Below are 15,202 nucleotides of genomic sequence, written 5' to 3' on the forward strand. Positions count from 1 at the left end.
CCCCTGACTTTCTACTTGGGTGCAAAGGGAATTACTTGCGAGCACCAGGGGAAGAGTTGGGGTCCTGGGGCGATGGATGGGCACTCCAGGGGCTCTTGGGCACTCCAGGGAGATGCTGCTTTGCTCTGAGGAAATGCTTGTGTCATCCAAGGAGATCTTTTTAGTGCCCTGTGGCTATGCTTGGCAACTTAAGAGAGGTGCTTGGGTGCCCTGGGGTGATGCCTGGGTGCTCCACGGAAGTGCTTAGCTTCACCAGGGAAGTGCTTCAGTGTCCTGTGGAGATGCTGGAGTGCTCTGGGAGATGCCTGGGAAATGCCTGGCTACCTGCGGAAGATGCCTGTGGGATCCAGGGAGGTGCTTGAGTGACCTGCTCAAATGCTTGGGGATGTGGGAAGCTGCTTGTGTGCTCCAGAGACATGCTTGAACAATGCAGGGAGATGTTCTGGAGCTCCAAGACGACGCTTCTGTGCCCCAGGGAGACGCATGCTTTCTCCAGGGAGGTGCATGGCTGCTGTGTGCAGGTGCTTGGGTGTTCCAAGGATGATCCTGGGTGCCCCATGGAGATGCTTGGGTGCCCCCAGGTGATCCTTTGGTGCCCCTTGGTTTGCTCACGCACAAAAGATGGAGACTCACAACGATGCTTGGGCTCTCCAAGTACGTGCTTGGTTTCCCCAGGGAGATGCCTGGGTGCCACAGGAAGATGCTTGGGTGTTTCAGGAAGGTGTCTGGGTGGCCTGGGGATATGCTTGGGTGCTCCCAGGGAGGCGCTTGTGTTTCCAGGAAAATGCTCTAGGATGTCCAAGTATGCCTGGGGCAGACGCTTGGGTGCTGCACAGAGATGTTTGCATGCTCCAAGAGACACCAGGGTGGCTTGCTGAGAGACTTGGGTGCTCCAGGGAGGTTCTTGAATACCCCACGCAGGTGACCGGGTGCTCTGGGGAGATCTTTGGCTGCCTCAGCAAATTGCTTGTGCAGCACGGGGAGGTGCTTGTGCGTACCAAGGCTGTGATGGGTGACACAGAGCGATGCTTGGGGATCCTGGGGGTCTACCTCTCCTACCCCAGGGAGAAGTTAGGGTACTCCAGAGAGGTCTCTGCATGCTTCACAGAGGTGCTTTTTGAACGACCGAGATGCTGAAAGAACTTGCTTGGGGCTTGCAGATGGCAACGTATTGGTCGTAGGACATGGTAGTAAGGACAGAAATTTCTGCTGATATGAAGAAGAGAAAGAAAAAGACCTGTGCAACACACCGTTGATAGATGGCTCTGGTGTCCTAGAGGGAATTGGCCATGGCTTTGGGGAGAGTGGTGGAGATGCAGCCCACGTCAAGGAGGGCGAGGTTGAGGAGGAAGAAGTACATGGGGGTGTGGAGGCGGTGGTCGCAGGCTACGGCGGTGAGGATGAGGCCGTTGCCCAGGAGGGCAGCCAGGTAGATGGCCAGGAAGAGCGCGAAGTGCAGGAGCTGCAGCTCCCGCGTGTCTGCGAATGCCAGCAGGAGGAACTCGCTGATGGAGCTGCTGTTGGACATTTGCTGACAATGGAAATCGTTGCCTGTTAAAAAGGAGAAGGCAGAACAAAGTCAGAACAGACTTCTCTGAGGAAAACATATTGGAAGTCTTAGATCACCCCCAGCCTGAGCCTCTCTTTGCAAAGAACCTTTATGCAGCTCTCTTGAGCTCAAGATGATGCTAGCTGAGAGTGGCACTGGGAGTGGGGGCTGCTGTGGAGTACTTTCTGCTGTGCATCGGGAGGGAAAAAGGAACACAGGGAAAACTCAAGTTCAGTCCACTTGTCAGATCCATGAGATTTGCAGAGCTGTTACAAAAAGCTCATGTGAACGCAGAGGCAAAGCTTCAGGGGGTTTGTTTGCTGTGTTTTATTCCATTTGCCCCTATAATCCTTAGGAGACGTAACGGGTGGTTGAACTCCGTGAGATTTCCTGTGCAGACCTGGTGAAATCCTGTGGGTGCCAGTATTCAAAGGGACTGTCCCTTGGTGAAGACTGAGCAGAGCAGCTCTGCCCAGCAGTCCTGTTCACAGCTGCCCTTTGTCACCCCTCTGTGAGCTGCAGGAGCATCCCACTCAGGTGTTTCCCTGAGACGAAACTGGAGACAGCTGAGAGCAGAGAAGCCCCAGTCCCAGTGCAGCATCCTCACCTTGTCTCTGGGTGAAGCTCTGAGGCAGACTGAGGTTGGGAGCTTCTCTTCATCTGGGCTCTGCCTGCTGTGCTGGCCATGCCTGCCCCACAGCCCATGGGCTGCAGGGGGGAGAGGAGGCCAGGGAGGGGCTGCTCCAGGGGAAGGGGACTGTACTGCAGGGCATGGCCACGAGGTGCCCGAATCCCCCCTGCCACGGCATTTCTGGCAACAGCTCCTTCTGACCGCCTGCCCCTCTCTCTGCTGCCTGCAGCTGTCCCTGCTGGGAGCTGCTGCTCTGCGCCCACCTCTTCTTTCCCCCGCCCGTGCTCACAGACCCCATCCCACGCGGCTGTGCTCAGTGCTGCCCTGCAGCACCCTGCCACCCAACAGGGCCCTGCCAAGGGGCACCTCCATGGCTGCAGGAGCTACAGGGCAGCTGACAGAGAGCCCGGCATGGCCAGCCAGGGCAGGGTGTCCTGGGCTGACTGGGGGCACCTGGGCTAGGGCACTGCAAAGGGCTTCCTCCAGACTTCCTCACCTCGCAGTGCAATCCAGCAGGACTCTCAAAGCCCACTGCATTGCCCACTGCCCTCCCAGAAACAAGACCCAGGAGGAGACCCTTCCAGGACGTGCAGCTGCATGGCCCTGCAGCCAGACACTTACCTGGTCAAGGGCTGTGCAGATTTCTCCTGCAGTCAGCTCTCAGCGTCCTCCCACTCCCAACTGCCTTCAGCCCTTCTCCTTCTCTCACCTCTGTGTCTCTGCTGTGGTCAGAGCCCCCAGCCCTGCTGCGCTGTGCAGAGGAGCTGCTCCTGGGCAGAGCTGTCTCTCTGCACCAGGGCCCTCTTGCCAGGAGCTCTCTGTCCCAGGAGCCCGGCCCAGCTAAGCAGCACAGGCCCAGCCCAAGGCATTGGAATCACCCCTCTGGGGGCTTTGGTGATGAGCCCACGAACCTCAGGCACTGAGAGCAAACTGAAGAAATCTGTCAAGAAGTCCAGGTCAGATGCAAGTTTCCTGCAGTGTCCCCCAAGGGCCAGGACTGACACAGCCTCCCTTGGAGCTCGTTAGAGCAGAACATTGGAGGCAGTGAGGACAAGGAGACAAAGGCAATGTGAAGGTGACACTGATGTGTAGATAACCTGGATGTTTCACCAAAGAAAAGGACTAGGCCTTGTCCCCTGGCACCCTGGAAGGGAGATCTGTTTCTGTCACACCTTGCTCAGGGCTCTTCCTGGGGCAGTAGGAGATGGGGATGTGCATTGCCAAGTGCAGGAAAATAGTCTGACCCGTGCCTGGTTCATAGGTGGGCGAGGTGTCAATTAGACTCTGGTGCTTTAGCAATTGGCTGTCTCCTCATAGGCTTTAGTGGCAGAGACAACAGCCATAGCCATGGACACAAATATCTCATAAGACAGCTGTCTGTGAAGCCGGCCTGGTTCCTGGTGAGCAGGCACCTCTGCTCTATGGCATCGCTCGTGGTGCCCAGGCCCTCCTCCTCCTGGGCACAGCTCACTCAGCATGGTCCCAGTCTGCCCTGATGTGTGGGGTTCCTCTTGTCTGATACAGGACTAGGCTCTTCTCCTTGTAAACGTCAAGAGGTTTCTGCAGGAGAAATCCTGGGATTTCTCAAGGTTCTCCCTGACCGACGCTCCATTCTGTCAGCTGTTAATATCTGCAGGCGGATGGCTCACCCTGACTGTGCTGTCTATTATAAGAAAATATCCCCCGCTTATTCCATACATTCTACGTCATGCTCAGGTCTGACACTTTCCAGTTAATCACTACCACCTTTTCTGTCTTTTGAGATACATAAAAAATGTCATGTAAAAACTACAAAACTGTTCAGCTCTGTTATTGGCACCAGCTACGAAAGGAGAGGAAAACTTTCTGTCAGTATATTGGGGAGATTCTGTTTTATTACAGAAAAGCAAAGAGAGAGGCAGTGCTGATATATAGGTAGACAAAACAAAACAATACAAAAAAAAAAACACAGAGCAGTTTCATAACTGAATGGACACTGTATAATTCAAAACCATTTTTCTAGGAAACTAATGAACAGAAGTGACAATGAAGATAAAAGTAACAATAATGATAATGAAACAAGTATCCAGGAAATCACTTTTGGAGAAAGAGGAGAAATTTATCAATATTCAGAAACACCCATGAAGCTACTTTTCTAACAGCATCTCTGAGCTCCTTGTTTCTTATGCTGTAGATGAGGGGGTTCACTACTGGAGGCACCACCGAGTACAGAACTGCCACCACCAGATCCAGGGATGGGGAAGAGATGGAGGGGGTCTTCAGGTAGCCAAATATGACAGTGCTGAGAAACAGGGAGACCACAAACAGGTGAGGGAGGCATGTGGAGAAGATTTTGTGCCGTCCCTGCTCCGAGGGCATCCTCAGCACTGCCATGAAGATCTGCACATAGGACAGCAAGATGAAAACAAAACAGCCAAACCCCAAAAAAGCACTGAACATGAGAAATCCAACTTCCCTGAGATAGGAGTCTGTGCAGGAGAGCTTGAGGATCTGGGGGATTTCACAGAAGAACTGGTCAATAGCATTGCCTTGGCAGAGGGGCAGGGAAAATGTATTGGCCGTGTGCAGCAGAGCATAGAGAACCCCACTGCCCCAGGCAGCTGCTGCCATCTGGGCACAAGCTCTGCTGCCCAGGAGGCTCCCGTAGTGCAGGGGCTTGCAGATGGCAACGTAGCGGTCGTAGGACATGATGGTGAGAAGAGAATACTCTGCTGAAAACAAAAAGAAGAAGAAAAAGACCTGTGCAGCACACCCTGAGTAGGAGATGGCCCTGGTGTCCCAGAGGGAATTGGCCACGGCTTTGGGGAGAGTGATGGAGATGCAGCCCAGGTTGAGGAGGGTGAGGTTGAGGAGGAAGAAGTACATGGGGGTGTGGAGGCGGTGGTCGCAGGCTATGGCGGTGAGGATGAGGCCGTTGCCCAGGAGGGCAGCCAGGTAGATGGCCAGGAAGAGCGCGAAGTGCAGGAGCTGCAGCTCCCGCGTGTCTGCGAATGCCAGCAGGAGGAACTCGCTGATGGAGCTGCTGTTGGACATCTGATCTTCCTGGACAAAGGGAACTACACAAGGAAGAAAAGATGGTGATAAACTAGGAGAGACAACTCTGAGGAAAACCTACCCCAGTTCTCATCGAAGCCCCCCTACAGTTACTTTCCCCTTTCTGAGACCTTGCTTGAGATCTGTTTGGTGATGGCTTGAGGGTGCCCCTGGGAGCAGCGGTCTGTGCTGTGGGCACTGGAGGAATCAGACTTGCCCTACAGCTCTAGGTAAATAAGAACAGGTTGTTTTCTCTGCTTTAATCTCTCTCTGATCTATGTAGCATTACAACTGTCAATACTCTTGACTGCAGAAAAGCGTTTGTGGTTTAGTTTCTTCCAGCTGCCTATGTCACACTCAGAAGCATTTCATATGAGGGAAGAAAACCCTGGCATTTGTAAGGTATTCCAGGGGAGATCTTGTGAGTCCCAGGAGGCAAAGGAACTGTCCTTACTACAGTAAGGACAGCCAGTCTTTCCATTTGTCCTGGTCCCAGCCAGAGTCCTCAAGGGCTTGGTCTAGTTGCCCACAAGGAGCTGCCCAATTACTGTGGCCTCAGGAACTCACTGGACAGAGATTCAGCTGCTGTTGGATATTTGATCCTCCTGCGAACGGAGATCTGCTGCCTCTGAATAGGGAGGCCTGTCCAAGGAGGAAAAAGAGTTAAAATGCTATGGTAGACCTCTGTAAGGAAAACCTACCCCATTTCTTGTGGTAACCTGAAAAAAATTGCCTCTTCACTTTCGGGAAGACTGGTCCTCTGTTAGATCTCAACTTGGTGCTTCAGGACTCAAGGGACTCTGCAGGAGACGGTCCTGCCCTAGAGCAGTATACAGATGGAACACAGGGTGCTCTCAGATGAACTGTGCTTGGCAAAACTAGGAGTTTGTCAGCTAAAACTAGCAGTTTGTCATTCTCAAAATTCACCCAACTGCAGAGCAAGGATTTCTGCATAACGTTCTGCTCTGTTTCTTTATACTTGTCCCCCCACACCTGAGAAGTGTATATAAGGCATACATCCTTGGCACTTGTACTGCCCACCAAGGGAAATCTTGGGGATCCTGCAAGGCAAAGGGACTGTCCGTCAGGGCAGAGTGAGGACAGCAGTTGTCTCCATCCATCCTGGTCCCAGCTGCCCTGTGCAGGAACCTCTGGAGGATGGTCACACTCAGGTGTTCCCCTGAAAAAACCTGGATGCTGCTGAGAGCAGAGGAATCCAGGTTCAAAGGACAGATCTCCAAACCCCTCACCCATCTCATCGTACCTGAGGAGGATCTCAGCGCCCTGCTTTTCACCATGGACACAGAGGGATCATAGCAGCTGCCCACATACAGCCATCCAGCAGCATTTCTACAGCCTTAGGACTGACGTGTCTTCTCCATGGGGCTGCTAGACGTGGAGCAGCTCCCTCTCACTCCCTGCCCATGGCCCTGCTGCCTGCAGCTGTCCCTGCCTGCAGCTGGGTCTCTGTCCCCACGCCTCCTGCCTGCAGGTCACAGCCCCCATCCCACCCGCTGGGTGCTCAGCTCTGCCCTGCAGACACCTCCTGGCAGCAGGGCTCTGCCCAGGGGCAGCTCGCTGGGGGCACGTCCTAGAGACCAGGTCACCCAGACCCTGCTGGCACTGCACGTGTGTTGGTGGAGCTTTCTATGGGCTGAGGGGAAGGAAAGGGACTTGCTGGAATCCTTGTAAATCTCCTTGTGATGGTTTAGCAGCCTCAGCCTCTTCTTGGAAATAAAAGCACCTATTTCTATCCCCACTGAGACAAAAGGAGAAAACTGAAAGCAGAGACTCAGAAATACCAAAACAGGATTAGGTAAACCCTTCCTTGTCTCTGCTTTTGCAAAGTCCCCTTGGATACACCCTTGTGGTGCTGTGGAGCTCTGAGCAGGCTGCAGCCTCCTGCCAGCAGCAGGACCCTGCCCTGCCGGGGGGGCTCCTTCCACCCGCAGCTTCTCCCCGCAGCGCCCTGGGCAGCTCCCCGCGCAGGCTGAGTGCTGAGCCTGGCAGGCGGCAGAGGCCCTGCCCCGGCACACAGCCCCTGGGGCACAGCAGGGACCCTGCTCTGCACCACAGCCCTGGGCACCCCTGCCTGCACCCGCGGCTTCTCCTTCCTCCAGGAGCTGCAGCTGCATTGCCCTCCAGCCAGAGACTTACCGGGGTCAGGGCTGGCAAGTGTTCTCCCCCAGCGAGCTCTGTGCATCCTGCCACTTCTGCCTGCCTTTACCCACTCTGTCTCTGCAGGCAGTGCCCCCAGCCCTGCTGCGCTGGGCACAGGAGCTGCTCCTGGGCAGAGCTGGCTCTCTGCAGCGCTGCCCGCTTGCCAGGAGCTCCCCTTGGGCCCAGGAGCCCGGCCCAGCTCAGCAGCACAGGCCCAGCCCAAGGCCTCCCTTGCTCTGCCCCCCACCAGGCTCCCTGCACATGGCCCTGGGGCTGCAGGGGAACCTGCTGGGAAACAGCCTGAAGGGATCCCTGGGGTTCCCTCCCTCCCCTGGGCACACACACTTGGCAGCAGGCTCATTTCACCTAACAGAAAACCAATTAAGTGTAACAATCACATCTTCTTGTCCCACTATCAGTTTGGGCATCCAGACAAAGTCAGGGAATCTTCTTCTTTATTCCCTGTTCAGGGAAGGGATTCTGCAGAGTCACTTGAGACATCTCATGATGGATTTTAGGACTGGGACCAAAAGGGAGCTCAGCTCACACCCATGCCTGCCCCAGACCCACAGGACCTGGGATTCCTCTGCCCTCCCTTTAATGTACACCACATGGGCACCTGAAGGTGAGCTCCTTGTCTCAGCTCCAGCATCATTAATGGAGATGGAGGCAATCAGGGGGCTGCAAACACCTGGTGACATGTCAGGGGGCACAGGGACGTGCAGGTATCTGCAAGCTCTCATGGAGGAACCCTGAGGGACAGGGCAGCACCTGGGGGCATCCCCTTGGAGGCTGGTGGGGAATGCCTTTGGCCAGCTGAAGCGACAGCAAATGCACACTTTTAGGACAACTAAACCTGTCCCTCCTCAGTAGGCTCAGGGCAGCCTGTAGAGGTATCCACCTGACCCAATGGAGAACTGTGCCACAGGGAGACCTGAGTCTCTCTCCCTCTTCTCCATCTGGTTTTCCCTCCATCTCCAGTGACTGTAACGGCACTTGTCTCACGGACATCCCTACATTGCCTAACCTCGTTCAGGGCAGCTGCTCCATGTAATAGCCAATTCCAGGCCTGCAGTGCTACCTGAGATGCCAACGCTGCCCAGCACCGCTGGAGCATGCAGCTGACACGGGCAGCACAGGACCCACAGGACAGCTCTGGCCATTCATAGCTGGTACTTAACAGGAACCCCGATGGCATCTCCAACAGATCTGGTGCTTGTGAGCAAGTGGCCGCTTCCCAGGGCTGCAGCAAGCCAAGGTCTGGCCCTCCTCTATCCAGTAGAGGCAGGCAGTGCATGGATATGAGGCACATCACACCGGGGTTTCCACTTGTGTTTGCAAACACTGCTGCTGCTTCTTACCCCCATGCTTTACTCAAGACACAGCCCAGTGATTTTTTCTGTGTCCCTGGATCACAGGATGCCCATAGCCAAGGACTTTGGCAGCAGCCCCTTCTCCTGCCTGGAGATCAGCCCCAGCTCCAGCACTGGCCCTCAGGGCTGCACCAACACCACAAATGGCCCTCTGCTGTCAGGGCAGCACAGCCCAGGCCTGTTGCCTTCTGGCCTCAGGAACACCAGGGCGTGCTCTGCTTCGGGCCCCTCATTTCATCTTCCCATGGCCATCTGCCATCCATGGCAGCAGGTCTCTGCTCTGAAGGAAAGCCTCTGCATGCCCATGCTTGGGCTCAAGATCTGGGACAAGGCTGAGTTTGGCCCTTGTGCCACAGCTGAGGTGCTGCAGCCCAGATGTGCCCCAATGCCCTCAGCCTGGGGCACAGGCAGGAGGAGCTGGATCCCCGCGTGCTGTCCCAGGGCTGGGACATGGATGGAAGAGCTGCTGAGGTGTGGGGGGACAGGTCCCTCAGCTTGGGGGGCTGTGCTGGATGGGTGCAGATTCTTCAGAAGAAACAGGTGGGGATGATCAACAGTGATTACGTTTGCCATTCCCTCGTGTACCACCTCTGCCTCCTGCATGGCAGACCAGGGGATGTTGCTGAGGCCTTCTCAGAGCACAGAGCCTTGTGGGACGTCCAGGGAGGAAGGCCCTGGCATGCACTGCAATTCCATCCATATAACACATCCTACTTCTACAAGTGAGGGACATGCAGTGGAGTTCAGGCACGGTGAGGGGCTGCTGCATTCCAGGTGCCTTCGCTCCCATCTTTTGAAAAAAGGCCAGGCCCAGGACAAGCCTCAAACCCCACCTTCCTGGAAGGGCTTCCAAGAGCAGAGGTGTGTTGGTGCAGGAGGACAGCAGTGACTTCTCCAGCGCTCCATCTCCTATATCCAATGGCCTTTGTCACCATTTGGAGATGTTCCTGGTGGATTTGTCAGGATCCTGTGGAAAAGAACTGGGCAGAAGGGAGGTGACAGTTTCTCAGGACAAGAAGGGAAATCTCTCGTCTCTCTCCCAAGCTGCGCCGTCTCCATGCTGATGACCTCATAGGCTTTCAAATGACACGTGCTGATGTCATAGGGGGATGCACTGCATCACCAGGATATCGTCACTGGAGCAGCGGCAGTGCCGGCACTTCCCTGCAAGGCCTGGTCCCTGCTGGGCACTGCTTGGGTGCTCCCCACCGCTGTCCTTCTGTGGCCAGGAGTGGGGGCAGCAGGCAGCAAGGTTGCACTGGGCGACCCTCGCTGACGGGCGGAGGAGCAGGGGCACCTTGCAGAGGAGTTGTGGTTGAGGAGCCAGGGCGGGCATCCCTTGTCCTGAGCTGAGGGCCAGCAGCAAGTGAGATGGAGGGTTGCTGGAGTGTGACCATCACCTCTGATCTGACTTCTGCATTCCCAGTGCTCCTGCAGCTCTCCTCCAAAGGTGAGGGTGTCAGGAGCCCCTTCCCAAGGGGTGGCTGAGGGGCTGTCAGCTGTCCAGCGCTTCAAGTCCTGGGCTTTGGGGGGAGGCTGGGCAGGACAGGTGGCTGCTGCAAGAGCCTTACCTGAGTGCCCCTCTGGGCTGAGGGGACAATGTGGCAGTCAGGATTCCTGGGTCCTGATGCTAGGGATGTCCTGAGCCCCAGGGCTCCTCTGGCCATGGCTCAGCCTCCTCCTGATGTAGGACAGTACAGGGCTAGGTTTCCCTGGGAGCTAGTGCATCTTTGGGATCTCTCTCTGGGAGGAAAGACGTCCAGTGTCCCAGAGACTGGTGTGGCCTGCAGCTCCCACAGCTGTCTCAGGAATGTTCCAGAAATGCCTGTGTTGGAAATGAAGCCTTCCCCTTGTACTGCTCTCCTTCAGGGGAACCTCTTTTGCTTCCCTCCTGTGCTGCCAGTCCTGCAGAGCATGTTCTGGGTGCTGCGATGCCATCCCTGGATAGCGACAGTTCTGGTGCTGAACCCTTTCCATGTCCATTACTGTGGTGGTTTTATTCAGCTACACAGGTGAACTCCATGGCCACCGCTCTTTTACTTCCCCACCTAGAAGGAAAAGGCGGAAAAGTATGATGAAAAGACATCAAGGGTTGAGGTAGAAGTCACCCACCAAAAGGTAGTCACCCACCAAATACCATCATGGGCACCAATTATCATCATGGGCAAGACAGACTTAGCATAGGCAGATTAATAGAATTTATTGCCTATTACCAGTGGACTGCAACCATCAGGAACCACAAGCAAACTAAAAACTCCATTCCCCCCATCCAGCCTCTTGTAACTCCTTCTCCTGAGTGGAGCAGGGGAATGGGGATTGCAGTCAGTCCATGACGCTTGTTTCCACTGCTCCTTGGCAATCCATCTCTGCCCTCTCTGGGTCCCTCCTGTGGGATGCCCTCCTTCCTGAATGGGTCCTTAATGGGGACATAAAGGGTTCAGATAATGACAGATATGACCAGATCATGTTAAAATAATATTGTTATAATTATAAAAAAGATCCTTTTATAATATATCAGCTTCGTAGTTGCTGACCAAAATGTTATTTTATGTTGGTTTAGTAGTTGTGTTTGGTCTCAGAATTGTGTTGGATAGCACATTACATATTATGTGTGTTCCCTGTTGTGCTGTTTATTCTTTTTGGGGGCTGGTTTATGGTTATTAGTTTACTGCGTAACACTGCTTTATGTTATGATAAAATTACTGGTCATGAGACTAATCTGGTAGTTGTACTCAGCATCGCTGTCACCCACATACTTCAGGAACCATCTTTCAGAAACTATTCATAATTAGCAGTCTTTAACTTTTCTCCTAGGGGAGCCAATCTATGGGAGGAATGGGGGGGGACACTTCTTCTCCCCACTTCTTCCCTTTCCCTTTGTCCTTCACCTCCCCCTTTCTCCTCCAGGCTAGTTACAATAGCTCTTCAAAACTTTGAATGTCCTTGGGATGTTCGAACCAGCCTGTACCTATTGGTCTATCTCATGAATATGTTTCATTTTTTGTTTATGATTACGGTAAACTATTTCAGAATTCCACAGAAAGATCTGCCCTGAGGCAGGATAGCTATGAGTGGCAGGGAGTGTGGGAGGATATAGGCGGGCACCTACAACAGTGAGCACCTGCAATGCCTTGGAACTTCACCCCTGAACAAGTGCAGAATGCTAAAAAATTGTCAGAATGCTTGAAAAATGTGTGTCATCACCCTGGCAATTCCAAAGAGACAGAAATCACTGCAATGTGCTGGGAATTGGCTTATGCTTACTGAGTTGCAATCTACACAACTCCAAGCCCTGCGACTGGGCCACAGAACCAGCCTGTGCCTGTATCAGTCATACATATACAGGAGAAGAAACAAGAGAGATAAAATCAGCTCGTTTAGCAAGGAAAGAAGCTCCTACCCATACAGGGAAGGAGAAAGAAGAAGACGAGGCAGGCTACTCCCAAGTAGGACCATCAGAGGAACACGTGGATGAAGAGTGAGATATCATAAAATCATCAGTAAGCACCTGATCACTGTTCCTTGGGGAGCTGTGAGATGTGCGAAAAGATTTTATCCATCATCTAGACCAGCACATTGTCACCTGTCTGTTCCGATACAGGGATACAAGGGCTAGTAGCCTGGAATTAGAGGGCAGGGATGCCAAGCAGCTGGGATCCCTCCACAGGGAAGGGGGCATTGACAAAGCAGTTGGAAAGGGGGCACAAACCCTCAGTCTCTTGAGGCAACTCCTGTCAGGCCTAAAGGAAAGGCATCCCTTCAAGGAAGATGTTGTATGTCACCCAGGCAAATGGACCACCAGGGAGAGAGGCAGCCCGTATCTGATGGAATTGGCCATGCTGGAGGTGATTTATGCACATTAAACAGTTTTCTACCTTGCCCGGTCCCCCATGGGATCCTTCTGTTGCGGGGTTGCTCAGTGTCGAAGTGCCAGTAGCTACCCAAATGGTGCACCAGTGGCAATATGGCACTATCCGAGACTCCCTGATTACCATATATATGCTGCTTCATTACTGGAGACCAAGGACTGTTGAGCAAAATTTGTTCACCCTTTAATAATCCCATAGGGTCAGTGCAAATGTCTAATGGAGAGCTGCAACTAACAGTGGAGTACTGTGTCTAGAATGAAGTCAAACCAGATTCAGTAGGTCATCTATAGTCTTCTCTCCTTACAGTCTTAGCTCTAAGAGCAGTTAAATGATCCCTTACAGTATCTGAATGCTGCTGTCCGATCCCTTCCTGGGATCATAAGGAACCAGTACCTCCTGGCCAGAACACTCTCCCTGTACCCGTGGATGCACGCCCTAAGGTCCCATGAACTGTTAAGGGTGTAGTTTGCAAAGTAACCACTGATTTTGTCCTCACCCACCACCTGTTGTACCCCTGCAGAGTCCTGCCTCAAGGCACAAAGGGCAGGGAGACCTTGCTGGTGAGAGCTGAGGCCCTGTGCAGATGTCCGTGACACAACAGCCATTACAGCCAAGGGGCATGTAGAAGAGAACAGAATAGGTTTAGCTCTCCCTGTGACACATGACTCCTTTTGCTCTGCTGACAGCCTCTGCAGGCTGCCCTGCACATAAGGAGTAGGGACAGGTTCAGTTGTCCTACATGTGCCATCTGCTGCCATTTCAGTTACCCAAAGGAATGCCTCCACCACACTCCCAGGGGATCAACCTCAAATTTCACCAGATGTTTGCATCTGAACAGCTCCTGCCTGTCCTCCATCTCCACTACGGAGCTGTTGTGGCTCAGTAATTCACATTAAGCTGCCTATGTTGTGGACACCTGAACTGAGGCCAGAGGAATCCCAGGTCCTATGAGTCTGTGGCAGAAATGGGAGGGAGCTGAGACCCACTTCCAACCCCAGGAATAACAAGCAGCATGAGCTGCCTTGACTGACTCTGCTGAATTCCTTCCTCAAGTGGGGATGAAGGAGTTCAGTCCCTGACCATGACTTCATGTTCAAACTGATACTGGGACAACAAGATGAGATTGTTACACTTAATTGGTTTTCTGTAAGGAGAAATCAGCATGCTCTCAAGAAGTGTGTGTGCCCAGGGGAGGGAGTGTGTGTGCCCAGAGACTCCTTCAGGCTGTTTCCCAGCAGGTTCCCCTGCAGCCCCAGGGCCATGGGCAGGGAGCCTGGTGGGGGGCAGAGCAAGGGAGGCCTTGGGCTGGGCCTGTGCTGCTGAGCTGGGCCGGGCTCCTGGGCCCAAGGGGAGCTCCTGGCAAGCGGGCAGCGCTGCAGAGAGCCAGCTCTGCCCAGGAGCAGCTCCTGTGCCCAGCACAGCAGGGCTGGGGGCACTGCCTGCAGAGACAGAGTGGGTAAAGGCAGGCAGAAGTGGCAGGATGCACAGAGCTCGCTGGGGGAGAACACTTGCCAGCCCTGACCCCGGTAAGTCTCTGGCTGGAGGGCAATGCAGCCGCAGCTCCTGGAGGAAGGAGAAGCCGCGGGTGCAGGCAGGGGTGCCCAGGGCTGTGGTGCAGAGCAGGGTCCCTGCTGTGCCCCAGGGGCTGTGTGCCGGGGCAGGGCCTCTGCCGCCTGCCAGGCTCAGCACTCAGCCTGCCCGGGGAGCTGCCCAGGGCGCTGCGGGGAGAAGCTGCGGGTGGAAGGAGCCCCCCCGGCAGGGCAGGGTCCTGCTGCTGGCAGGAGGCTGATGCCTGGGGCAGCCTGCTCATGGCTCCACAGCACTCCCGGGTTGTATCCAAGGCAAGAAGCCAATCGGGGGTTAGATGCTTGCATCTCGGCTTTCCTGAACCTCTGAGTTTTCTCTTCTTTGTCCCTGTGGGAATGGAAATAGAGGCTGTTATTTTTAAGAAGAGGCTGACATTCCTAAGCCTTCATAAGGAGCATTCCAAGGACCATAGGAAGTCTCTTTCCTGCCCATAGGAAGGTCCACCAACACACGTGCAGTGTCAGCAGGGTCTGTTTGACCTGGTCTCTAGGACATGCCCCCAGCGAGCTGCCCCTGGGCAGAGCCCTGCTGCCAGGAGGTGTCTGCAGGGCAGAGCTGAGCACCCGGTGGGTGGGATGGGGGCTGTGACCTGCAGGCAGGAGGCGTGGGGACAGAGACCCATCTGCAGGCAGGGAGAGCTGCAGGCAGCAGAACCATGGGCAGGGAGTGAGAGGGAGCTGCTCCCAGAAGCAACATGGGACAGGGGATTTGGGCACCTCCCTGCCATCCCTGCACTGGAGACGCCTTCCCCTGAGCAGCTGCATGGTCTGCTCTCCCATCCAGTAAAGCCCCTACCCCGACAGCCATGGAGTCTTTCAACGTTAGCCCCTTGGCTGCCCACTCTTCAGGACAAGAGGTCACCCCAAATGCCCAGCTCTCACTCTCATTCTTGGCTTCTTCAGCAGAAGCAATGGGGCATTTCTTTGTGTTTCCCCTCCCATCCATCCTGCCCTTACTATTCTCCTCAGACTCTGGGCAGTGGGATTAAAGCCAGATCTCA

General features: G+C 54.4%; 1 protein-coding gene across 1 annotated transcript; it reads right to left on the minus strand.

The window, feature by feature from the left end:
- Positions 1-4,253: 4,253 nt before the first annotated feature.
- On the minus strand, positions 4,254-5,592 carry LOC136787334 (olfactory receptor 14J1-like). Its single transcript, XM_066984494.1, has one exon. It carries the CDS (start codon positions 5,211-5,213, stop codon positions 4,254-4,256), a length of 960 nt encoding a protein of 319 aa, XP_066840595.1. The 5' UTR covers positions 5,214-5,592.
- Positions 5,593-15,202: the final 9,610 nt, after the last annotated feature.

This window comes from Anser cygnoides, chromosome 28 (assembly GCF_040182565.1).
Source record: "Anser cygnoides isolate HZ-2024a breed goose chromosome 28, Taihu_goose_T2T_genome, whole genome shotgun sequence".
Classification (NCBI taxonomy): domain Eukaryota; kingdom Metazoa; phylum Chordata; class Aves; order Anseriformes; family Anatidae; genus Anser; species Anser cygnoides.

Coding starts and splice junctions, on each gene's coding strand:
- LOC136787334 (XM_066984494.1), bottom strand. CDS start 5,213: ATGTCCAACAGCAGCTCCATCAGCGAGTTCCTCCTGCTGGCATTCGCA.